This window comes from Oryctolagus cuniculus, chromosome 1 (assembly GCF_051225735.1).
Source record: "Oryctolagus cuniculus isolate XC-2025 breed Fujian yellow rabbit chromosome 1, ASM5122573v1, whole genome shotgun sequence".
In the NCBI taxonomy this organism is placed as follows: Eukaryota; Metazoa; Chordata; class Mammalia; order Lagomorpha; family Leporidae; genus Oryctolagus; species Oryctolagus cuniculus.
The window spans coordinates 198748404-198772126 of record NC_142867.1 but is presented as its reverse complement, the minus strand read 5'-3'; the positions used below and the strand labels follow the sequence as shown (position 1 = coordinate 198772126).

Below are 23723 nucleotides of genomic sequence, written 5' to 3'. Positions count from 1 at the left end.
CACCCCACCCCCAGAGCCCCGCTCCCAGGACTTTCTGAAGCCCCAGCTTGGGAGGACAGAGAGAAACCTAAAATGAAAATCAGTAACTGCAAATGGGAGACCCCGAGGAAGGGTCTTGGAGACAAAGGTTCAATGGCGAGGATGTTTTCACGGTTGGGAGGGACCTCTGAGGCCATTCCCCGAGGCCCTGAGCCTTGCCCTGCCGGCCTGTCGAGATGGGTTTAAATTCCAAGCTGGTTTTGGCTACAGGAAGGGAACAGAGCTGGGAGGTGGAGGGAGACCAAGTCTTAATGACTTCATCTGAAGCCTGGATCCAGCCATGCCCAAAGCTAGATCTGCTTTCTGCAAGTTTCAGTTACGTAAGCTAATAAATTCTCTTTCTGCCTCCTGCCGCTCGGGTTCTGACTAATTCTGTGGGGAAAGACCGGCTGATGGGGGCAGCTAAAGACGCTGAAGATCTTCGCTTACTGCTCGTTTCCTCTTTTGTTTTTAATTCATATTTTAGCTTCTACATCACATGTATGTCCTCTGTAGATTGTTTACCTATCCTCTTCTTTTTTTTTTTTTAAAGATTTATTTATTTATTTGAGAGAGACAGAGGTCTTCCATCCACTGGTTCACTCCCCAATTGGCTCCAACGGCCAGAGCTGCACTGATCTGAAGCCAGGAGCCAGGAGCTTCTTCCGGGTCTCCCACATGGGTGCAGGGGCCCAAGGACTTGGGCCATCTTCTACTGCTTTCCCAGGCCATAGCAGAGAGCTGGATCGGAAGTGGAGCAGCCGGGACTCAAACTGGTGCCCATAAGGGATGCGGGCACTGTGGGTGGCAGCTTTATTTGCTGCGTCAGAGCACTAGAGTCTCTCTAGTGCATGATACTAGAGAACCTGGAGTCCCTGGGTTCAAGTCCCACCTCTGGTTCCCACAGTAGTTGGGTTCCTTCCACCAGACGGGTGACACTGGCTCCATTAGGGTGCTGAATTAGATGGGAGCACACGCTCGCTCTCTCTGCTACTCAAGCTGAAAGAAAGAAAGAGAAGTGAGTGTAGTTTTGGTGGCTGGTGGTGGGCGGTGGGCGGGGCATCTCCCGGTGGGTGCTGGGGCCTCCGGGACAGGAGTGTCCGGGTCTTCAGACTTCTCAGACACTCGCTTTCTCCCCTCCTTGTATTTCTGTGCCTCCATTTTTGCTAACTTGCTTCCCTGTCCTTTGGTGTCTGCTCTCTTCATTTTCCTGCTTCCTCACAGGAGCTTAATGTTTCTTCCTCTGTCTTATGACTTCAGGGAAATGTTTGGTGACCAGAAATATTGTGTGCATGCAGCAAAAACCAGAGACAGAGGGCATACAGCAGTGGTTTGCAATCCGGTGACTTTGCCTCCCAGGGACACTTGGGGGCATGTCTGGAACAGCGGAGGAGGGCCTGGTGGGACGAGGCCAGCAGTGTGCAGGTCAGCTGATCTCATACCAACTTTCTTGCCCCTAAAGCTATCAGTGCTGAGGTTGAAACATCCTAGCACGGAGTGGGGAAGAGGTTAAAGACTCCCCCACCTCATTCATACTCCCAGCCACAGTTCCCAGAGGCAACCACGGCTCGTGGCCTTTGCGTGATTCTCTTTGGATTTGTCAGCAACACAGACTCCTGCAAAGACAAGACTCTGGGGAGAGGCAATACCGGATTTGGGGCTGCTTTTCACACCCCCTCTGCCCACCCCCCAGCTATAGGCTGGGGGTGACGTGGCTCTGCAGGGCTCCTGGCAGAGAGAATTCCCTGCAGACCAGTTCTGGAAAACAGCTTCAGCCGAGAGCAAGGACCTCCAGAAAGAACGCAAGGCCCAGAAATAGCCTGCCTCCCAAGGACGATCGATCGATAACTCCCCAAAACCTAGCGGTGGGTCGGCTTTCTCAGCCTCGAGGCGGAAGAATGCAGGCAAAGCAGAGGACAGGTGCGCTCCTGACTGCAGGAGGGCCAGGAGGGGCCCAGCGTGAAGCTCAATCGCAAGGGATTTCCTTGAACTCGGAAAGGTGACATTAGAAATAAACATTTCCATAGAGCAGTCAAAACAGAGGCCAGTCACAGCTGAAACCCCACAACAGGCCTGGAAAAGGAAATAGAAAAAAAAAATCTCAAAATAGAGATGCAAATCATGCGGTGAAAGACGGGAGACTGGAACAGACCCAAGAGACTCCACCTGCAAATGCTGTGGGTTCCAGGAGAGAAAGGAACAGGAGGAGCCGAGGTCACAGGTAAGTAATAGATGAGCGGTCTCCGCTGAAGAATCACCTAACTTCCTGACCCGTCTGCTAGGAAGAAAACGCCCCGCCCCGCCCCGTAGTCAGATGCAGGCAAAAATTCTGAAACCCTAAGGGTATAAGGCCTCCAACGGATTTTCAGGCAGAAAGCAAATTCTTTCTTCTCATCTGCAACCCTAGAAGTCAAAGATGACGAACTCCGGGCCGGGCCGGTGTTGTGGCGCACTGGGTGAAGCTCTCTGCTTGTCACACCGGCAGCCGGCAGCCGTACCTGAGCGCCGGTTCTACTCAGCTTCTGATCCGGCTCCCTGCTAGTGCACCGGGGTGGGGGTGGGGGAGGCAGGAGGATGGTCCAAGTGCTTGGGCCCCGCCACCTATGTGGGAGACCCCGGTGGAGTCAGGACCCAGCTGTTGTGGCCATTCAGGGAGCAAACCCGTGAATGGAAGATCGATCCCCCACCCCCGGCCTTTCAAATAAATGCATCTTTTTTTTCCCCTTAACGAAAGAATAACACAATTGAATGTGGGTTAATGAAAAGGCCTAAGACCTGGACCCAGCCAAGGAGGAAAGACAGATATTTGCAGATTAGCAGAAGTTCCTGAGTACCTCATCTGAGAAATGGTTTTGAGAGAAGACTCCAGTGAGACAACGCAGGAATGAGAGCGCAACTTCCGGACGGGGGAAGAGGAAGGACGGCAGCAGGGAGCCGCGGGCCCTAACCTACGCATTTATGTCAATATGGAATCATGGCAGTACGATGAAGGCTGAACAAGGCCCCTTGGAACAGGTGGGACCCGTGTAAGGACTGAATTACCTCAGGGAAACTCCAGGGATAAGGGGACCCGAAGAATGTTCCAGAAGTCTGGACCGCGGTGGGTGGGGAGAACAAAAGGGCAGCAGGAAGAGCAGTGAAAGCAATTTAAAGATCCCGTGTCACTGACCTGGGGAGCATGTAGAAGATAATTACAATGTTGTGGGAGTAGCTGCTATGAATTGTCATGTGCGGGAGAACTCCTGTGGGTGTGAGAGCAGACAGGGATGGTAACCATTAACAGAACGACAGGGGGCAAGGGGAAAAGTGGAATGAATAGTAATTCATTCAGTCCAGCACAGAGAAAAGAAAAAGAACTAACAACAATGTTAGAAATTATTTAAACCTGGGACCAGCACTGTGGCAATACAGGTAAAGAGGCCGCCTGCAGTGCCGGCATCCCGTATGAGCGCCGGTTCAAGTCCCGGCTGCTCCTTTTCTGATCCAGCTCTCTGCTATGGCCTGGGAAAGCAGTAGAAGATGGCTCAAGTGCTTGGGCCCCTGCACCCGCTGGGAGACCCAGAAGAAGCTCCTGGTTCTTGGCTTCGGATCAGCAAAGTCCCAGCCATTGTGGCCATCTGGGGAGTGAACCAGCAGATGAAAGACCTCTCTTCTCTCTGCCTCTGCATGTGTGCAGGGGCCCAAGCACTTGGGCACATCTTCTGCTGCTTTCCCAGGTGCAGAAGCAGGGAGCTGGATCGGAAGTGGAGCGTCCAGGACTTGAATCCGTGCCTGTATGGAGTGCCAGCTCTACAGATGGCAGCTTAACCTGCTGCACCACGGCGCCAGCCCTGGGGCACAAAATTTTGAAATTCATGCATCATACACATTTCCCATAAGCTTCTTGAAGCCCCTCTCATGCATAGATTTTAAAAATTCTTGCACCAGATGGATATTTGGCCTGGTGGTTAAGCAGCCAACTGGGATCCCTGCACCCCTTATCAGGGAACCTGAGTTCGAGCCCCGGTTCCACTGCTGAGTCCAGCTTCCTGCCAAGGTGCACACTGGGAGGCAGCGGGTGACAGCTCGAGGCGTTGGGTCCCAGACACTCACATAGGAGACCTGGACTGAGTTCCTAGCTCCTGTCTTCTTCCGTGCGGCCTAGCACTGGTTATCCCACGCACTTCAGCAGTGGGCCAAAAGACGGAAACTGTTTCTCTCCATCTCTCTGCCTTACAAAATAAAGAAATTAATTAATTAAAAAACTTTTTTGTATCAAAACAAACATCTTTTTATTCCATTTTCCATGAACTTTTTGAATTCTCTCCTATATACAAGTGCATTTGCACTTGAGTCTTGAATGGAATTTCAGATAAAAAACATAAGTTGCTCACTGTATTATACTTTCTTTTTTTTAAAGATTGATTTATTTATTTGAAAGACAAAATGACAAGGAGAGAGATCTTCCATCTACTGTTTCACTCCCCAAATGGCTGCAACAGCCAAGGATGGGCCAGGCCAAAGCCGGGCCAGGCCAAACCCAAGATCCAGAAACACCAGCTGGGTCTCCCCCACAGATGACATACTTGAGCCATCATCCACTGCCTTCCCAGGTGCAGTGGCAGAATCTGGATCAGAAGCCAAAACTTGAACCAGTGCCCAGATATGGCTTAACCTGCTGCACCATGGTGCCAGTCCCTGTACTATGCTTTTAATTTTCTTTTAGGCTTAAAATAAAATAGATTTCAAAATAAAGTTCTAGAGGGAGAAAACAGTACATGCGAAAGATTCTCACCTCAATAGAAGTGTAACTCCAACTGGCTAGAAACAGAAAAACGTGTTCAGTGGCACTGTCAATCAAGATGTACAATTTGGGGCCGGCGCTGTGGCTTAGCAAGTTAAGCCTCTGCCTGCAATGCTAGCACCCCATAAAGGCACCAGTTTGTGTCCTGGCTGCTCCTCTTCCAATACAGCTCCCTGCTAATGCACCTGGAAAGCAGCAGAAGATGGCCCAAATGCCTGGGCCCCTGCACGCATGTGGGAGACCTGGAAGAAGCTCCTGGCTCCTGGCTTCAGATCGGCCTAACTCTGGCTGTTGCAGCCATTTAGGGAGTGAACCAGCAGATGGAAGATCTCTCTCTCTCTCTCTGTCTCTCTCTGTCTTTCCCTCTCTCTTTCTAATTCTGACTTTCAAATAAATAAAATAAATCTTAAAAAGAGAGAGAGAGATGTGCAATTCAAGTGAAGATGAGGTTTTGCTTCGTCTTCCTGGTGGACAGCTGGGCTGAAAAGCCTCGGGGAGCTCTGGGAGCCGGCAGAGGACACCTGCCTCCCAGTTCCTTCCCCACTCTCAGGACCGGGTGCAGTGTGACGGCTGCTTTCTGGGAGACACCGATGTCCCAGCACTTCTGGGCTGCTGTGTGTGGGGGCACAGCTTTTGCCCACCTGCTCAGCAGAGAAAAGCTGTAGGCAAAGACCTGCGGGCCTGCAGATGACCCCCGGGCCTGCAGGTGACCCCCGGGCCTGCAGGTGACCCCCGGGCTGAGGTGGGACAGTGCCTGCTGTGCACTGCTCACACCCATGTCCTGTCTACATTAGGTGCTGCTGCTGCCACTGATTCTTAGGTCATTGTGGTTTTTCTTTCCTTTCTTTCCTTCCTTTCTTTTTTTCTTAGAGAGAGAGAGAGAGAGTTTTCTATTAATTGGTTCACTTCCCAGATGGTGGCTGGGGCTGGGCCAGGCTGAAGCCAGGAGACTGGAACTCCATCCAGGTCTCCCACATGGGTGGCAGGGGCCCAAGGACTTGGGCCATCCTCCATTGCTTTACCAAGTGCATTAACAGGGAGCTGAATTGGAAGAGGAGCAGCTGGGACAGGAAACGGCATTCAAACGGGATGCTAGCATGGCACACGGTGAATAAACCCTGTACCACAACGCCGGCCCCTCAGGTCATCATTTCTTTAAAAAGAAGGAGAAAGAGGAAGAGAAGTCAGAATCTGCATGTAACAGGAGCGTCTGTGGAACAAGCTGAAATCCCCAGGGCTGGGGTTGGTTCCAAGGCTGCAACGGCAACTTAGGTTCCTCCCCAGCACCCCTTCTGGTCACTTCGGCCTGTCCAGCCGCCGGGGCAGACTGCCCACCTGGTGGGGATCCCAGCCCTTCGCTTCTGACAGGCTGAGCCCTGGTGACAGCGTCCTCTTCCAGCTGTGGTGGACAGGTCCGGGGACAGCAGGCACAGGTGCTGGGCGGGGAGGACTGCCCTCTGTGTCCTGTGCTCCACCCAGGCTCTCTGAGCGCCCTTTCACTTTCAGGTCCACGTTTCCCACTTAGACTCTTGAGAGCGAGCGTTTGATGAACTCACATGTGCCCTGATTTCCAGGTCACTGGCTCACCTGTGGACTGGCTAGCCTGGAAGCAGCTGCTTGCTTTCTACGTATTCATTTGAAAGGCAGAGCAATAAAAACGGGGGCAGGAAATGCCCACAACAGCTGGTGCCAGACCAGGCCAAAGCCAGGAGTCAGGGACTCCCTCTGAGTGTCCCACTTGGGTGGCAGGGGCCTAGCTACTTGAGCTTGTTTCTTTCCAGGGTGTGCAGTGGAGGCAGGTCTTGAACCCAGGCCCTCAGATTCGGGATTCGGGCCGTGTCTCTGGGGGTGGCCTGCTGTGCCACAACGCCTGCCCCTCACTTGTTTATTTTAGTCACCTGCTCTCAGAGGAGCTGAGGGACGGGCCACTAAACACGATCAGGCTCAACAGCAAGGGTGTGCCCTCCCCTGAAAGGGGCCTTGGGCGTGACTGGCACGGGGTTTGACTTGTTTGCTAAGGGAGCTCTGTTCTGTGGGGCAGCCTTTGTCACAAACCCGCCGTTCAGCATGAGCCGATAGCCCAGCGAGCTGTAAGTTCCGAGTTTGTAAACAGGCGGGTCTGACTCGCTAGGGTCCCTTGAGTGTGCCGTGCCTGCTACCTGCCTCTCCCCTGAAAGTCCTGCACTCGACTCTTCTTAAGCCAGGACTCCTTCCATGTTATGCTTACAAGAATGAACTTTTCTGAGCTCAACATGTCATTGCTCAATACCTGAGAGCCCGTATCGTTTCTCTCTGTGACATTTCATTCTGCAGCCGGAGCTGCCATTTTGCCCTGCTACAATGTTTGAATCTCGAGTTGCCTTTCTCGTGCCCACTGGCCTTTTCAGCTTGATGCCATCAGCACCTATGAAGACTCAGAAGTGGCACCACTCAAGACAGGACCCAGGGAAGGCCCGGGGCCAGTCACGGCCGCTCGAGCTCCGCTCTCCCTGGCTTTGGCTGAAGAGCTGCGGGTCGGGACGCTGTGCTGCTCTCTCCCGCCTCTGAAGCCACTGAGACAGACTTTACAGAGGCTTCTGGTAAAGTCTGCACGTCCTGTGTCTCCAGCAATCACACCCTCCATTGAGGTCTAGGCTATCTTGTATTTTGCAGATGGGAAACTGTGACTTCTCTCAAGTCACATGGAGTGGCTAGACGGGCCTTTATCTACGGGCTCACCATCTTCCTATCATATCACGCTTCCTCCGCCGCTCAGGAAGCATATTTATCACTGCCCAAACAAATTGCCACGAACTCGGTGCCTTCCACATTTGAAAGTTATTCTCTCGTGGACCTGGGGCTCAGAATTCCAACGCAGGCCTCTCTGCCCTAACATCAAGGTGTCCACAGAGCTGCTTCCTTTTCCAGAGGCACAGGGAAGTCCGTTTCCTGGCCTCTTCCAGCTTCCAGGGGCTGCCTGGACCCCTTGGCTCCTGGTCCTTTCTCCACCTTCAGAGCAAGCACCTCGGTGCGAGTCTTTCTCACCTGGCGCCTCTCCGACCCGCCTTTCCTCATGGCATCGCTTTCTTCCCAAGGCTGGGAGACGTGTGATCAGTTGGGCGGATGAGGATAAAACAGGACGATTCCCCCACATGGAGAGCCTCCGCCGAGGCACAGCCACACACGCGAAGTGCACTGTTCACGGGCGCCCAGGGATCAGGAGATGAACGCTTTGGGGAAGCCATTATTCTGTCCACTGCATCCTGTCGGTAGACAAGGCGGGGGGGGGGGGGCGTCTTCTGGAGGCCACTGGGTTGCGGTACCAGGCTTTCAGAATCTCAGGTGACTTCTTGGACTTTCTTCAAGTTGATCCAGAGGCGCCCCTTCCCACGCTGTGAGTTCTTCCCAGAGGCCCTTGCTCTCGGGCGCTGCTCTGGTCTACCTTAACAATGCATTCCCAGGAGACGGCAAGAAGCAGGCTCTGGTGTTTGTCCATCATAACCTCAGGCGCTGATGTCATGGGCCTGGATAAGCACTGCTCCCCAGCTCCTAAAAGCCGGCCAGGGATCCGACCCTTGGGCAGCAGTGGGGCAGCCCCCAGTCACAGGCACCCTGACTCGTGGTGCCCAGCTGCCAAAGGGACCGTGAACGTCAGTATTGCAAAGGCTGTGGTGACACACCTGGGGAGAGGCGGGGATCCCCCCTCAGACGCTATTCATGAGGGAATAGCAAGACTGCGCGCCTCGGAGTGCAATGGCGATTGCAGAGGCCCGAGTCCGTGGCATCCTGCCCAGGCTGTGGCGATGTCCTGCGCTCAGGCCCCCAGCGAACGCGACTTTTCAACAGGATCTGGGAGGAGGAAGCTTTGGAGGCCAGTTTTCGCTCAGCAGCCAAGATGCTCATTGGGATGCCCATGTCATTGGGATTTCTGTCTTAGAGCCATTAGAGGAAAAATTATTATTTTGTAAATATTTATTTATTTGAAAGGCACAGTTATACAGACAGAGAGGGAGATCTTCCATCCTCTGGCTCACTTTCCAAGTGGCCACAACAGCCAGGACTGGGCCAGGCAGAAGCCAGGAATTTCATTGGGGCTTCCGCATGGGTGCAGGGGCCCAAGCACTCGGGCCATCGTCCACTGCTTCCCTAGGCCATTAGCAGGGAGCTGGATTCAGAAGTGGAGCAGCCGGGACTCAACCTGGTGCCCATATGGGATGCCGGCACTGCAGGCAGCAGCTTAACCCACTACGCCACAGTGCCAGCCCCTAGCGGAAAACTTATTAATGACCTTCTAGTCAGAATGGTTAACAACCCAATTGTTTGCCTCTCCCTGCATGAATATAAAAACCAGGGCGGGACTGGGATGTGCTTCCTTAATCAATAGCCAGCACTGTATCGGTCCTGATTCCTGTCGTGATTGACAACCACACATAGATCTGCCTTGTTTAAACCTGACTCAGCGCACGTCCCCACCTGCAAGAGTATGCGTGCACCCTCTAACCAACCAGGAGCGTGGACGCAGCGCATTCAGGCTGCTTCAGTCTGACTAAGCTGAACAAACTTCAGTTCTCAAACGATTTAAGACAAGCTGTATGTCAAGAAGAGCTAGGCATCCATCACCAACAGGGCTAAAGAGGCGAGAAATACAGACCAAGCCTGGTTAAGATATCCAAGACCGGCTGGTGCTGTGGCTCAATAGGCTAATCCTCCGCCTGCGGCGCCGGCACCCCGGGTTCTAGTCCCGGTCGGGGCACCGATTCTGTCCTGGTTGCTCCTCTTCCAGTCCAGCTCTCTGCTGTGGCCCGGGAGTGCAGCGGAGGATGGCCCAAGTGCTTGGGCCCTGCACCGCATGGGAGACCAGGAGAAGCACCTGGCTCCTGGCTTCGGATCAGTGCGGTGTGCCATTGAGGGGTGAAGCAACGGAAAAAAGGAAGACCTTTCCCTCTGTCTCTCTCTCTCACTGTCCACTCTGCCTGTCAAAAAAAAAAAAAAAAAAAAAAGATATCCAAGACCTTGTGGGTGGGCGATTGAGCTCACCCCAGGCCATTTGGGCACATTCTTCATAAGCCTCGTTTTTTTTTTTTTTAAGATTTATTTATTTATTTGAAAGTCAGAGTTATACAGAGAGGAGAAGCAGAGAGAGAGAGAGAGAGGTCTTCTATCCGTTGGTTCACTCCCCAGATAGCTGCAATGGCCGGAGCTGCGCTGATCCAAAGCCAGGAACCAGGAGCTTCTTCCAGGTCTCCCACATGGGTGCAGAGGCCCAAGGACTTGGGCCATCCTCTACTGCTTTCCCAGGCCATAGCAGAGAGCTGGATTGAAAGAGGAGCAGCCAGGACTAGAACCGACGCCCATATGGGATGCCAGCACTTCAGGCCAGGGCGTTAACCCACTGCACCATAGCACTGGCCCCCATAAGCCTCTTGAAAGTTGAGTTAGGCCACTTGCTCACTTATTTTTTTTTTTTAATTACTTATGTCTTTCAACTTTATTTGAAAGGCAGGAGAGAGGGAGAGAGAGAAGGAGAAAGAGAGAAAAAGAGGAAGAGAGAGAGAGGGAGAGAGAAAGAGAGAGAGAGAAATCTTCCATTGCTGGTTCACTTCCCAAATGTCTGCAACTGCCTGGGCTGGGCTTGAAGCCAGGAGCCTGGAACTTGATACAGATCTCCTAAGTGCATGGCAGGGACCCAAGGTCTTATACCACCGTCATTGCCATCGCCATCGCCATCGCCTGCCGTCTCCCAGGGCATGCATTAGCGAAAGGCCAGGTTGGAAGTGGAGAAGCTGGGTCTCCAACAAGGCACTCTACTGATAGGGGCGGCAGGTGTCCCAGTGCATCCCAAGCAGCCGCCCAGCTGCTGTGCGCATTCCCCACCCCCCCGCCCATCTTTTGTTGGGCGCATACTGCAAGCTTGGTTTTGGTACTTTAATTGGCACTGGGTCATGTTCATTTGTGTACTGGTTATGAACACTGGGACATTATCTCCAGCTTTTGGAATACCTGCAAAGCTTCCTGCGATGGATGGACTCCCTGGCTGCCCACACGTACCCGCGTACCGCCCCCGCAGATACACTGTCCCCACCCACTCTGCCCCCAGCTGCTGTCATGGCCTCTGAGGCCCCTGGGGAATCACCCCACACACACTACACTGACCCTCCCAGGCCTCCGGGGGGAGGGGCCAGGGCTGCTGGAAACTTTAGTCAAGCAGAGACCGTTAGCAGCTGCAGAAACACCTCAGGGGTGAGCCGCAAAAAGGAAACATTGTAGCAGTTGTTGCCATGACCTTTGGTGGCTTCTTTGAAAATGGCCTGTCAGTGTCTGCCCTGGTAAAAGACACCAGTGATGACAGGTACCCCACAGCCCACAGAACCCTCTGGGCGGCTTCTGACATCCACCCCCGCCTCGCCTGTGCACACCCGGGGCATGCGTGTGTTGTTCACATGCACACACACCCGCACATACGCATCGCCGGCCTCTCCTCAGTCCCATCCCGGAGGTGACAAGTGTGCGCTCCTGCCTGCACGGCCACTTTTCTCTGGGGCAGCTGAGCAAGCTTCGGGCAAGCTCCAGGGCCCAGTGCAGGGTCCGCCACACACCACCAACCACACGAACTGTCAGCCTGTAGCGAGGACTTTTTCCCCCTTCCTTTTTCCTCCCCAGCTGCCAGACGGGTTTTTGAGGGGGCAGGTGTCACCCACACGGCAGTGGGTTTTTCTTGCCTCCCTGCTGGCCCTGGTTTCCAGTGCCATCCCCGATGTAGGCCCCGTGGGAGTCCCTGTGAGGGGTCACATCTTGCAAGCCCAATGTTCGGGAGTGCTTTCTGCCCGCGGGCCCTTCTCCCCTTGCCAAGTCTCCCTCTCTTCTCCATCAGCCGGGCCCTCACCACCCATGAGGGCCTCGCAGGCCTCAGGGACTCCCTCACAAACGCCTCTTTTCTCGCAGGGCTGAGTACAAAGAGGGCAGACTTAGGGCTTTTTCAAGGGAGAACTTTTCTAGGAAAGTAAGACCAAGAAAATGTGAAAGTCTTGGTGGCTCAGAGTATGCACACTCAGCGTCTGGGTCTGCGTCATCTCTTGGCCTCACCTGTCTTGGGAGCTTTGGCCCTGTTAACCCCCCATGCACCTGCTCCCTGGCCTCAGAGGCAAGGACACAGGAGCTGCTGGGAGACAGGAAGCAGAAAGGGCTGACAGTCACAGGTGAAATCAGCCAGAGATGCTAGCACAGGGGCCAGCTCCCCAGAACGGCTCTGGAGTGAGAACCTGTGTGTGGGAACCTCACTTGTCAGTCCTGAGAGCCCCCAAGCCGACGGCAGGGGGACGTGAGCCCCATTTGAGGAGCTGCCAGATCAGGATCCCTTTATGGGAACCCCAGGATGCTGAAGAGCCGGGTTCCAGAGCAGGACCCCCCACTTGGATGGGGGAGGATGGAGCCTCACGCTGGAGCAATAATTGGGGTGATCATGTAGGGCGGGTTGGAACCCAAAGAGCAGCAACTACATGTACATGGGCAAGCCCCTGGGGACAGCGGTGGTCAGGAGGGGAGGGTGGGCCACTCAGGGAGGAGCCTCAGAGCCCAGCACTGCCAAAGTGGCTCTCAAGAACACAAAGGGGGAGTGCTGGCAGGACGCAGCGCCAGGCCCCCTGCCCCTGCCCCGTGCCCTGGCCCTCAGCACCCTCTCTGGCCCCTCTCTGGCCAGGCCCAAGGATGCCTCTGCTTCACTGACTCATTCATACCTTCCTCTTTTGTGACGGCAAGTCACAGGGGCAAGTGCTGAGCTGCGCCCCGCCACAGGGGGAACTCAGAGCCGAGGAGTGAGCAGGGTCTAAGGGCAGAAGAGCAAGAGGGGCTCAAGTCGGCGGCGGAGAGGGGAGCCGGGTGGAGGCCAGGTGCTGGGCACCATGGCGGAGGCCATCACCTACGCAGAGCTGCGGTTTGTGAAGGCTCCCTTGAGGAAGAGCGTCTCCCTCCCGGGACAGGGTAAGGGCGGTCCCATCCTCCTTCACGACCTGCCCGCCCCCATCCCCACTCCCACCCTCCTCCTTTTACTCTCTCCTCTCCACTGCCAGAGTCCGATGAGGATGGAGAACTCACCTACGAGAACGTGCAGGTGCCCCCAGGCCTGGGGGGGCCCCAGACCTTGGCTCCCTCTGCAACAGGGGACCAGGCAGGTATAGCGAGCACAGGGGATTCGTGTGTCTGTGGGGGCCATGTCCTGAGCTGGGGAGTCCACGGTGGTCTCCAGAGGACAGCACCCTGGCTGGGAAGGGGAGGGCAACTGGGGCCTCGTGTGAGGGCTGTCCCAAAGCCAAGCGGAAGGGCAGCGGGCAGGCTGGGGCTGGAGGAGGGAGGTGGCAGCTGCAAGGGGGGCTGAGCTCCAACGGAAAACGGGGACCACGGGAGGGAAAGGGGGTGGTGGAGAGGTGAGAGTGATCCAGGCTGGAGCCAGTGGAAAAGCCCCTCCCCACCCTGAGGAAATGCTAGAGGGAGACCCAGGAGGGCGATGATGGGGTCCCCCGGAGAGAGGATCAGGCAAGGAGCAGAGGGAGTCCCTGCGGTCACGAGGAGTCCCGGGAGCTGAGAGGGCGTCCCAGAGCAGCTGCAGGCAGAGGGCAACAGCGGGAGCGCTGGGGTCTCGGCGGCGGGAGGCTGCGGGGCAGCCACTGACGCTCCCTTCCCCAGACGGCCAGGCGGAGCCGCCAACCGCCTCCAGGAGCGGCGCAGCGTCACCAGCTGCCGGGCGGACGCTCGCTGGTGGGTATCGTCCCGCAGCAGCCCCGGGGAGGGAGGGTGGTGCCTTGCCCGGGGATGAGCATTCCCGGTGCGGCCCCAGCTGACACCCCATTTCCGCACCTCCCCGCCTTTGCCCCCTCTCCTCTGAGATCAGCTCCCCTCCTACCAGGCAGGGCAGTGCCCCTCAACCCGCCTTGCCAGTAACACCCCCCAGGCCTTATTCTGGAACATTCTCCCTCTTCACCTCCAAAACATCCCCACGCCTAAGGAAGCCGGCCATGCCCTCCCCCTCACCCCTGCGGGGTCCTCCTAGGAATGCTTTCCCCAGGTTGTCCCCCACCCCAGCCCCTCAGCTTTCTTCCCACTGTCCCTGAAGGCCAAGGCCGGGCAGCCTGCTCACAGTACCTCCAGCTGGGCCTGCTCCTCACCTGCCTGCTGTTGGGGGTGGCTGCCATCTCCCTGGGCGTGCGATGTGAGTATGGCTGACCCTGGTTTCTCCCTTAACCCAAACCACTTTGTCCCCTCCTGCCCCCGCAAAGATTCCCTTCCTCAGCAGAACTTGCAGTCCCTGCCCGGCCTCGGCTTCCCGTCTGGCTGCTGCTGCCCCTCCCTAACTGCCAATTCCTCCATCCTGAAGCTTTCGACAGTCAGATCTTACATGTCAGCTCGTGGCGGGGGGTGAGGTTGCAAAATGTGGAAATGGGGCCACTGCTGCAGTGTCGGGGCTCCAGAGCGTGGCTGAAGCGGAGGCCCTCCAAACCCCTCTCTGTGGCCGTCCAGATGTGCAGGTGTCTCAGCAGCTCCGGCAGATGGACGGGGTTCTGGAAGCCACTAACAGCAGCCTTCTGCAGCAGCTCCACCTCAGGACAATCCAGCTGGGGCAGAGCGAAATGGACCTGCAGGGCTCCAAGAGAGAGCTGGCCCAGAGTCAGGAAGCCCTCCAGGCAGAGCAGAGGGTCCACCAGGCTGCCGAGGAGCGGTTACAGGGCTGCCAGTCGGACAAGGAAAAGACACAGGAGACCTTGCAGAGCGAGGTGGCACAGAGGAGCGCCCTGCAGCAGAGGTTGAGCCACGTTCAGGCCACGCTGAAGCCCTTCTTCACGTGCCCATCACGAGGTATCTGCCCTGGGGAGAGGGGATGCGGAGGGGCTGGCTGGGAGGGGACACCGGGGGCGGGAGCCTGGCAGCTCTCAGGAGCCAGCGAGCTGTTCAGGAGAGGGGCAGTGGCTGACAAGAGCTTTAGCCTCGGCCAACAGGGAGAAGGATCAAGCTGCGTCCTGGATTGAGGGGGACCCCTGAGCTCCAGGGCAGATCCTTGCGGGGAGAGCAGGGTGCAGCCAGCAGTGCCAATCATCGTCCAGGGCAGCCTGGCAAACTCAGGGGTCAGCTGGCTGGCAGCTGCAGCAAGGATCCGCAGCCCCCTGAGTTCAGGTGTGAAGTTGGTTGTACGTTTTTTCAGAAGACAGGGTCCATAGCTTTAACTGATTTTTGCTCCATCGAGAGCCCCTCGGAGGTGAGGCATTCCTGCTGCCTGGAGGGGCAGGGCAGCTGGAGTTCATGGGTGGGTGGCACCCGCAGTGAGATGGGTGAGTGCGAGGGTTAGGGACTTTCTCCAGCTGTGCCCATCCGCTTTGAACGGACACACGACAGGGGAAAGGCCAGGCCGAAGCAGGCTGAGGTTCTGTGCAAGGCGCCGGGGCCAATGGGGCTGGAGATGGTTAGGGTTAGGCTCTATTATCTGAGGGGCAGGAAGACTCTGTGCACGTACCTCCGGCTCCTGTTCCCTTGGTCTCCTTATCCTCTGTGCCCCCAGTCCCGTGCCAGTGCTGCCACCCCTTCCCATAGCGTCCCAAACTGCTGCTCTGTCGAAAGGGCAGTTGCAGACTTCTATTCCCATAACAGCCGCCCGCTCCTCCAGCCCTTCCCCACACTCCCTCCACCTCATTGAGGCCTCCCACCTGCTGATCCCCTACTTCCGCTCTTCCCACCAGCTGTCGCCTGTCTTCACCTCCCTCTCTACCTATATTGGGTCCCAAGCCCATGGCTCAGCTACTCATTCCTTTGTTCCAGGGTCTTTCTGGTGCACTTGACCTGCAAGACCTCAACTCTGGCTCAACCCAGTTGACCACTTTACCCAGGTCTGCACCAAGGTGTGCCAGGTTGTGCAATCGTTCCACCTGGCGCCACTGGGACTCCAGGCTCCAAGCACTGCCTGGCAACCTCTGCATGGTCAGCCTGCTTTCCCTAGTAACTTCTTCCCTACCACCTTCCTCTCGCTTTCAGCGGACGCCCTCATTTCTTGCTTCCTTAGAGGGGCTGCCCTCCATTTCCCACCACCAAGTCTATAATCCCATTGAAACCTTGCCCATCCTGGCCTTTTGCAAGGCTAACTGTAACAGCTTTTTGAATTCTTTTCCTAGCCATTACCCCTACTCTCCCCAGTCCATTCTTCATATTAGAGCCAGAGAGATCCTTTAAAAATGAAAATCTGACCATGCCTTCCGGGTCTAGAATATGTCATTCCAGTTAGTTAATCACACAGTTAAGGGATTCACATGGCAAAGTTTTGAATGTGCAGTGGAGGATGTTTAGGGAGCAAAAGAGATGAATGAATGAGTGAGGGCCTAGTGAATAGTTAAGGGTGCCAGGTGAGATTAGACAAAATTCAGGTGTACTGCAAGTGTTCAGGAATTGGAGGTGGAAACACCGGTCCTATTAAAACTCCCAGATCATAAATAAGTGATGTTGAGTGTTAAGACCTTTTAGTGAGAGTACATAGACATGGCATTTCCGGGGGTGGAGGCGGCGGGGCAGGGCAAGACTGCCAGGGTCAAGGACCAGAAGTGCCTGTAGGTGCGGGGAGTAGCCCTGAGGGGATACTGTTAGTGACCAGATTGCTGGGTGGTGCTGCTGCTGTCACATTCTCCCTGATTTTTAGACACCTGCTGCCCGGTGGGATGGACACTGATCCGGGGAAAATGCTTTCATATCTCATTCACTGAGAGAGATTGGGAGGAAAGTCAGAGATATTGTAAATCTCTGTCGTCTGACCTGGCCATAGACAGAGACCGTCCTTGGAGTTATTATTCAGTAAGTAAGCGCACGCTTCCGCACAGACCGGAGGGCTGCTAGTTGGTAAAGGGACACGTGTCACCAAGTCAGCACAGCAGAGCACGCTGGCACCTGGACTGTGGCAGACGTGGCTGATCGCGGTACTCTGCAGCACTGGGTGCCAGCAGCCTCTTCTCAGCACAGCGCTCCAGGGGGTCCCTCCCAGCCGGCTAGCACCGGCCAGAGAGCCGCCGTGTAGCAGCTTTCTCTCCTTCAGCCTCGCATCTGAGCTCCCGGGGCAGCTCTCCAGGCTGATGACCAGTCTTTGACCCTCGTGGTCCCTTGGGCCGAGAGGTGTGTTACCTGGCGGGCTGGATGGTGGCGACCGGCTGGACCACAACAACCCAGGGGATGCCTCCCCTCCCAAGGCCGGCAGAAATCCTTACCCAGCTGGGAGGTGATCTAAAGGGTGACCCTTGAAGAACGCGGGGCCAAGTCACCGATGAGCTGTCCAGTGCCAAAGGCAGGCTCAGCCTCTTGCCAGAGCTCATAGGCCCCCCTCCTCCGGTGTCCATTTTCTGCCACACTCTCTACACCCCTGTGTTCTCGTGCACTCTCCCTTCAGGCTTTTAGCAACTTAAGGTTGCAGTTGTCATGGGATACTTTGTATTGGATTGGCCTCAGCTTTAATGATGGCTGGCGGTGGAGTGACGGTACAGTGTTTAATGGGTAAGTTCGTTAGGATTTTTGCATGCTTTCAACTCTATAATCCCTTCATAACGACACAATAATGAGACCTCCTCCTTAGGTTCTGATTCCAAAACGTTTTCATCAGTTAATACTGTAATTGCCTATTTGTTTCCTCTATGTAAGAACCTTTCAAGGCAGTCTTAGTCTCTACTGTATCCCTAGTATGTAGAAGTGTATGGCACATTTAAAACAATTAATTGGAATAATTTCTAGGTCAGGATCGACGTCCTCTTTGAGAAGGAGAAGCTGAGGTTCAGCCGGGGCTTGACCGCTGGGAAGTGCCAGCATTCTAACTTCCCAAGCTGAATCTGTGCTATACCAGTCAGGGCCACTTGGGGCACTACAGCAGCCCCAGGGAAATAGGAAAGCAGGTTAACCCCAAGGATCAACCCGAGAGTCCCTGACCCGAGGTGGCCACTTCTCGTGTTCGCGGAGCCCGTGGTGTTTTCATCCTAAGATCTCGGGCAAGTTTCCCTCCTCTGGCCCCAAAGCCTCTTAGGTTAGAATCCAGACACGTGTCCCCGAGCCATGCGTCAGGAGGCATAGGGAGTTAGGACTCGGGCTAGGTTTTGTGCAGGGCAGGGGAGGAAAGGGAGGATTCAGTCTTTCACTTTCACTTCACCACCCTTTAGTTTTGTTACTGAAACCTCAAAATGTGCCGCGTTAAAAACCTGGTCATGGGAAACTCTGGAGCCACGGGACTGTAAGACTCGTCTTCCCTGCATCTGTGAGGTGGCCTCTTTCCGGTTTCCAGACGAGGAGCACCCTTTGCCCTGATCTGGGTGAGAGTGGAGCCAGGGTGGCGGCATGGTGAGTCCAAGGGGTAGAGGACTGAAGAGTGGGGCCCGGGGGGAGGGCAGAGGGCAGCGTTCTTCCTGGACATGATGGTCCTGTCCATAGCCACAGTGGGCGGGGCTGCGGCTTGGTTGGGAGTGCAGAGGGGCAGGTTAAGACCTAGAGTTGAAGGGAGGCTGGGGCGGTGGCTGTCCAGGGAGCTGGCCGGGGGCCCAATGACAGTCAACGGCGGAGCTCACGCATGCTGTACTCTTCCAGATATTCATGCTGACGAGAGCCTGTGACCCTCACCTCTAACCTGTGGACTTCGGGGCCAAACCTCAGTGCCTCCACCCTGCCCCCCAAGTACTTCCTCTCTGGGCAGTGCCCAGCCAAGGCATGATCCACACGACACTCTAGCCAGCAGCTGCCTAAAACCTTGTCCCAGAAACTCGTCTATTCCTGGGAACAGGGTGAAGAAGCCTTGAGAAGGGACTTTGGCCTCCCCAAGAACCTCCCATGGCGGCATGGGAGTGGGGGCGGGGAGGAGGGCGCACGGGCCGAGGGGATAAGGGCAGCCCGGGGCCAGCCAGGCAGTTTTATTGAAATATTCTTAAATAATCGCGCGTGTTAGTCTTGTGTGTCAGCAATGCTGTGTCTGGTTCAGTGACCCCCATGGGAGGGCGAGCCCAGGGGTCGGATAGGAAAAGTGCTCCGTCCCTCAAGTCCACGCTGAGGCTCCCCTAGACGGGGAGAAGAGCCGGTCAGCCCGTCTGGGGCTGGCACTGGCCAGCAAGTGCACTCTGTCCTCACAGGGTGTCCCGAGACCACAGGCCCCACTGCTAAGAGCGTGCCCCAGGCAGCTGCAGGCTGGGTGTGGGTGGCTTGGCGTGGTGCCCTCGGTGGCAGAGGAGGCTGCCTGCCTCACAGTTCAGGTTGCGGTAGCGGGCAACAGCTGGTGTGGGGCGGGGGCACATGGACAAGAAGCCAAAGCTGAAGGGGCCGAGGCAGCATCCAGGACAGGGTAGCCCCTCGTCGGGCTCCCGGGGTGCTGAAGGGGGTGGCGAGGGTTCTGTCCGCTCCAGGGCTGCTGCCCGGGGCAGGCTGTGCTGAGCCCGGTTCCAGGGCTCCCCAGCCCAGCCTTGCGGGGAGTTCACGACCACAGCCGGGGGGTTGTTGTTAAGGGGAGGTCCTGATCTAGGGGACCAGGGCTGGGAGGCGGAGCAAGTGCTGATGAAGTTGTCTGTGGCCACGGCCAGGGGCAGCCGGGGAGCTGGTCCTGGAGGCTCTGGCTCAGGGCTGCTACCCTCACATTCCATCTTCTCTTCAGCTGAGGGGGCCATGGCGGGAGGGCCAGGACCTGGCAGTGCCGTCTCCATACGTCGAGGAAGCTCAGGGGACGAGGGCAGCGAGCGGCAGCGGCGGGCAGGTGTTCCTGGCTGGACCAGGTTCTCCGGCGTGCTCACCAAGGGCAGCTGGGTGGAGGGCATCGGTGATGGCGGTACAAGGGGCAGGGGTGTGACCGGCTTGCTGGGTGTGTCCAGGAGCTTGATCTTGCCACCCCTGAGGTCTTCCCGTAGAGAGAAGGGGTTCACTCGCGTCAGACTGTCCCCCCAGTTGGGGGGCGATTCTGGTGATGGGGGCAGGAAGAGGTCTGACCGGCTCCGGGAGAGCCGGGGGTCCGGCCTGGGCAGCGTGGCCGAGGGACCCCCTCTTAGAACAGACCCTGTGGACAGAGAAGTCTGAGATCACTGTTCTCGGCTTTGGTCAGAGTTCCTCCAGGGCCTGGTTGTCCTCCGAGGCTGGTGGGACTGGAGCTCAGGAGTTCCCTGCGGGGTGCTCTGGGAAGGGGGTGTCACCCCAGCCCCCTTACCTCCTCTGCCCCCTCAGGCTCTAACTTGAGAAAGCCATCTTCCTCGAGATGCTCTCCCACCCCCACCCTCACCCTCACCCCACCCCCACTCCCCGCCTTCTCAACTACTAAATACACTGAGCTTCCCCCTGTAATTCTCTGGGTTCTGAGGAGGAGAGAGGCAAATGGGTTTCATCTGGGTCAAGGTCATGCTCACTTACCCTGATTGTAGGCCAGGGGAGTCCTGGGCTGCGGGGCTGGTTCAGGCAGCTGCTCCAGGATCCACTCCAGGTGCTGGGTGATTTCGGTGAAGGGAGCACGGGTGCTGGGTTCCATCTGGTGGGGAGAGAAAGGGGTAGCTTCACTCGTGCTCTGGAGGGTCCCCGAGTTCTCCTCCCCTCCCCTTGGGGGCCCGTGGGGCAGCCAGGTCAGCTCAGGGAGCAGGGCGAGACCCTTACGCTGCAGCAGTGGATGGCCAGGAGCAGGAAAGGCAGCGGGCAGTCGTCCCCCACCAGCGTGCGGAAAGCAGGCACGTCCAGGCCAAAGTCCTGTGGGGACAGAGGAGGCCTCCCATCAGACTCCCTCGGGGTCTTCCTCCTACTCCCACACTGCCCCCCGAGCAGGACCCCAACCTCCAGGGAACCCTCCCTGGTCATGAGCTGCCCATGAGGAGGTCCCCTTCCTTTCCAACCTAGAAGCCTTCACCTCGGTCCGGGGTAAGTAGTCAGGGTCCGCAGGTACTCGGGCAATGAGCTCGCACAGGACAATCCCGAAGGCGAAGACGTCGGCCTAGGGTGGGAGATGGTAATGTTGGGGGGAGGGATGGGCAGTTTCCGTTTCAGAATTCTGTTATGCCGAAATTTGGTGGGGGAGTGAATCCTGCCAGTCCTGTGGCAGAAGAGGGCCTGTGAGGGGCGGGCGGGAGTCCTGGGACCTTTGACTCTGGCGGGTGCTGTGGAGATGGGGTCTCAGGAGAGTACCGGGGGGGGGGGTCGGTGTCTTACCTTCTCGTCATACAGCTCGCCTCGCAACACCTCTGGGGCCATCCAGTACGGGGAACCCACCACAGCCAGCGGCTCCTTCCTTGCCCCCTCCCTGCAAGGGCCGCTGGTCAGCAGCATCCCATTCAGGCACCCTCCCAGGCACCAGGGGATGAGGCGGGCACCCCCCACCCCGGAAGTGCTCCAGGGCGTAGGGGAACCCGGGCATCCACCTCACCTGTACACAGGGATCTTTTCAGCCAGCCCGAAGTCACCCACAACAGCCGTGAAGCCTCGGTCTTCCCGGCGGACCAGACAGTTCTGACACACACACACAGCATCCCACATACCCATCACCCTCTGCTTTCTGGCTCCCAACGCACACCCCAAAGCCCTGCCACTCTAGCAACCCTCTTTGATTCCCCGTTCTCCAGTGCACCCCCCCAACATGGCAACATCACTCAAATTCAGCCCCTGAAACAATGCCCTCACCTCAGTTCCCTGCTATTCCCCAGTGCCTTGCCTCCATTTCTGCCCACTGTCCACATTCCAACATTCATGGGCCAGTCACGACCTAGTAGTCTCCACTCCCGCTTCGTGCCTCCACCCACCCGGGCAGCCTACCTTGGATGTGAGGTCTCGGTGGAACACACCCTTGGCATGCAGGTACCGCAAGCCTCGGGCAATGTCCAGAGCCAGGCGGAGCCTGACCCGCCAGGATAGGGGCTCGGGGGAGCTGAGCAGCTGTTCCAGGGTCCCCCCATTCATATACTGGGGCACAGGGGAGGAGAAAGGGAACGGATGTCAAGGCTTTGCTCTGGATTCTAGGTCTCCCAGGGGACACTCAGGAAGCTGGTAAATGTCGGAAGGGTGAGTCTGTGTTCTGTGCAGTAGCCACAGGCTCCGCGCAATACTGAGGGTCAGGTTATCAAGTTAAAATGTAATGAACATTCCGTTCTTCAGCCACACTGGCCACGGAATTAGATGTTTAGACAATTAGATATCGGGCATTCCCATCACTGTAGAAAATTCTATTGCACAGCACTGTGCTGGGCGATTTCGGGAGGAGACCAGCCGAGGCCTCTTACATGTGGTTTGGCCAAAGGGAAGTTTGGGGAAGGGAAGGCCCCGCCCCCCGCCCCCCCATGATTCCTTTGCCGATCTGTCGGGCCCCTCAGTGCCTTTCTGGCCGCTGCTCACCTCCGTGAGAGCGTGCAGCTGCCCTTGGTGTACACAGACTCCCATGAACCTGCAAGGGGACCACGCAAGACGGGAGGGTAGGCTGTAAGAACCCGGCACCTCCTCATTCCTACTTTTCCCGTGGGATCTGTCCCGTTCCCCCCGGCCCGCCCACCAAACTGGCCGGCAAGAGGCTGGGGCAGTCACCTTAGGATGTTAGGGTGCCGGAGCCGGTTCATCAGCTGCACCTCCCGGAGCGTGTTGCCCCGGTTACTGGGGAGCTTGTTCATCTTCAGCACCATCACTTGCCCTGACTGTCGGTGCCGAACCTGGGTGGGGGGGCGGCAGGGGCGGGCAGCCGGTGTCTGGGCCCTGTCTCCCGTGCTGCGGGGCCCCTCGTTCCAGCCTCCCGTCGAAGGCTCGGTCCCGCCCCTCTGCCCTCTCGGCTGGTCCTACCTTGTAGACCTCAGAGAAGAAGCCGGCCCCGATCTTCTCGGCGCAGTGGAAATCGTCCACCCGCGCCAGGCTGGACACTGCGCTGCGGAGAGCCCGGTAGGAGGAGGGGCGGCCCCGGCCCGGGCCTCCGCCTGCGCCCCCCGGGCCCGGGGGCCCCTCCCCCGGCGCCTCTCCGGGCCCCGGCCCAGGGCCCCGCAGCGGGGGCCGTTCGCCGGCCATGGCCGGGCCCCCAGCCCGGGCTTTGCCTCACATGGCAGGGTCCTCCGGGCCCGGGCAGGCCGCGCTCGCCATGGGCGCCGGCCCAGCCCGATCCGGGGCGCCGGGACTCCCGCTCCCGCCTTGAGAATGGAAGATCCGCCGACGACCCTGGGCCCGCCCCCGCCGCGCCGGGGGCTGCGCCGGGGTGGACGCCACTCCGTCCGCTCCGCTCTGCGCAGGGCCTGGGCCTGGGCCGGGCGGCGGCGGCGGCGGCGGCGCTCCCGGGCGCCGGCGGGCGGGCTCCCCGCAGGCGGAGGCGGGCGGGCGGCGGCTGCTCGGCTCCGCCGCTGGGGCTCAGGCTCCGCGGCCTGCCGAGGGCGGGGCTGGGCCGCGGCTCCGCTTAACTCCTTCAGGCCCGGCCTCCGGGCGGCGGCCACGCCCCCTCAGGTGCGCACCCGCCGCGACCCGCGGCCCGCGGCCCGCGACCCCCGACGCGGCGCGGTCACGGAAACGCAGGCGTGGGCGCGAATAACGGAAGGGCCGCCTGTGCGTTCGCGAAGCTCCTATGCCTTTTAGCTGCCCTGTGCACCCTTTCTCCTCTCTCCCGGGTCTCTGTCCGTGGAGGGCCGGGCTCAGGGGGCGGCTCGATTCCGGGGCTCCGCGGACCAGCCAAGGCAGAAGCGCAGACCCCGCAAGCGATCCGCCTTCCCGGCCTGCGGCCCGTTCCGCAGGTCCCTTTGCCCCTCCACCCGCCCCAAGCTCTGGACCTCCCGCCACCTTCTATCTTCACGGGCGGTTGTGACGCCCCGTGACTGGGGGGCGCCTTCCCATCCCTGGCTCGCACCCGACTCCGCCTCACTCCATCCCGCCCCCGGTCCCCAAAGTTCAGATGCGTGTCTCCGCCCCGTGGCCACCCAGCAGGGACCGCCCTCTTATTTCTTTGTGCAAATGACCCTCTCTTCTTCTAAGAGAG

General features: G+C 57.7%; 2 protein-coding genes and 1 long non-coding RNA gene across 5 annotated transcripts; 1 reads left to right on the top strand and 2 right to left on the bottom strand.

The window, feature by feature from the left end:
• Window positions 1-473: 473 nt before the first annotated feature.
• Window positions 474-14033, bottom strand: LOC149128805 (uncharacterized). The gene is made up of 2 exons (XR_016210933.1): window positions 13939-14033; window positions 474-1017 (listed from the first exon to the last, which is right to left on the bottom strand). It is a non-coding gene; the product is annotated as an uncharacterized LOC149128805 (long non-coding RNA).
• CD72 (CD72 molecule) lies at window positions 12538-18735 on the top strand. Of its 2 annotated transcripts, XM_008269670.5 has the most exons (9): window positions 12538-12757; window positions 12847-12948; window positions 13460-13531; window positions 13887-13982; window positions 14291-14626; window positions 16449-16600; window positions 17187-17290; window positions 17944-18121; window positions 18365-18735. In XM_008269670.5, exons 1-8 carry the CDS (start codon window positions 12679-12681, stop codon window positions 18086-18088), a joined length of 1086 nt encoding a protein of 361 aa, XP_008267892.1. In that variant the 5' UTR covers window positions 12538-12678; the 3' UTR covers window positions 18089-18121; window positions 18365-18735. The 2 variants fall into 2 exon arrangements, with proteins under 2 accessions (XP_008267892.1, XP_089156513.1); XM_089300387.1 differs by lacking the exon at window positions 13887-13982.
• Window positions 18655-23129, bottom strand: TESK1 (testis associated actin remodelling kinase 1). 2 transcript variants are annotated; one of them, XM_002708006.6, is made up of 10 exons: window positions 22553-23129; window positions 22304-22425; window positions 22118-22166; window positions 21542-21688; window positions 21156-21238; window positions 20942-21032; window positions 20643-20726; window positions 20396-20485; window positions 20159-20273; window positions 18655-19811 (listed from the first exon to the last, which is right to left on the bottom strand). In XM_002708006.6, the coding sequence occupies exons 1-10, from the start codon at window positions 22769-22771 to the stop codon at window positions 18928-18930; spliced, it is 1884 nt and encodes a 627-aa protein (XP_002708052.1). In that variant the 5' UTR covers window positions 22772-23129; the 3' UTR covers window positions 18655-18927. The 2 variants fall into 2 exon arrangements, with proteins under 2 accessions (XP_002708052.1, XP_089156508.1); XM_089300382.1 differs by having other exon boundaries at window positions 20629-20726; window positions 22553-23113.
• Window positions 23130-23723: the final 594 nt, after the last annotated feature.

Coding starts and splice junctions, on each gene's coding strand:
- CD72 (XM_008269670.5), top strand. CDS start 12,679: ATGGCGGAGGCCATCACCTACGCAGAGCTGCGGTTTGTGAAGGCTCCC. Junction 12,949..13,459: donor TGCAACAGGGGACCAGGCAG/GTATAGCGAGCA, acceptor TCCCTTCCCCAG/ACGGCCAGGCGGAGCCGCCA. Junction 13,532..13,886: donor TGCCGGGCGGACGCTCGCTG/GTGGGTATCGTC, acceptor CTGTCCCTGAAG/GCCAAGGCCGGGCAGCCTGC.
- TESK1 (XM_002708006.6), bottom strand. CDS start 22,771: ATGGCCGGCGAACGGCCCCCGCTGCGGGGCCCTGGGCCGGGGCCCGGA. Junction 20,486..20,642: donor ACTACTTACCCCGGACCGAG/GTGAAGGCTTCT, acceptor CTGTCCCCACAG/GACTTTGGCCTGGACGTGCC. Junction 19,812..20,158: donor TCCCCTGGCCTACAATCAGG/GTAAGTGAGCAT, acceptor CTCTGTCCACAG/GGTCTGTTCTAAGAGGGGGT.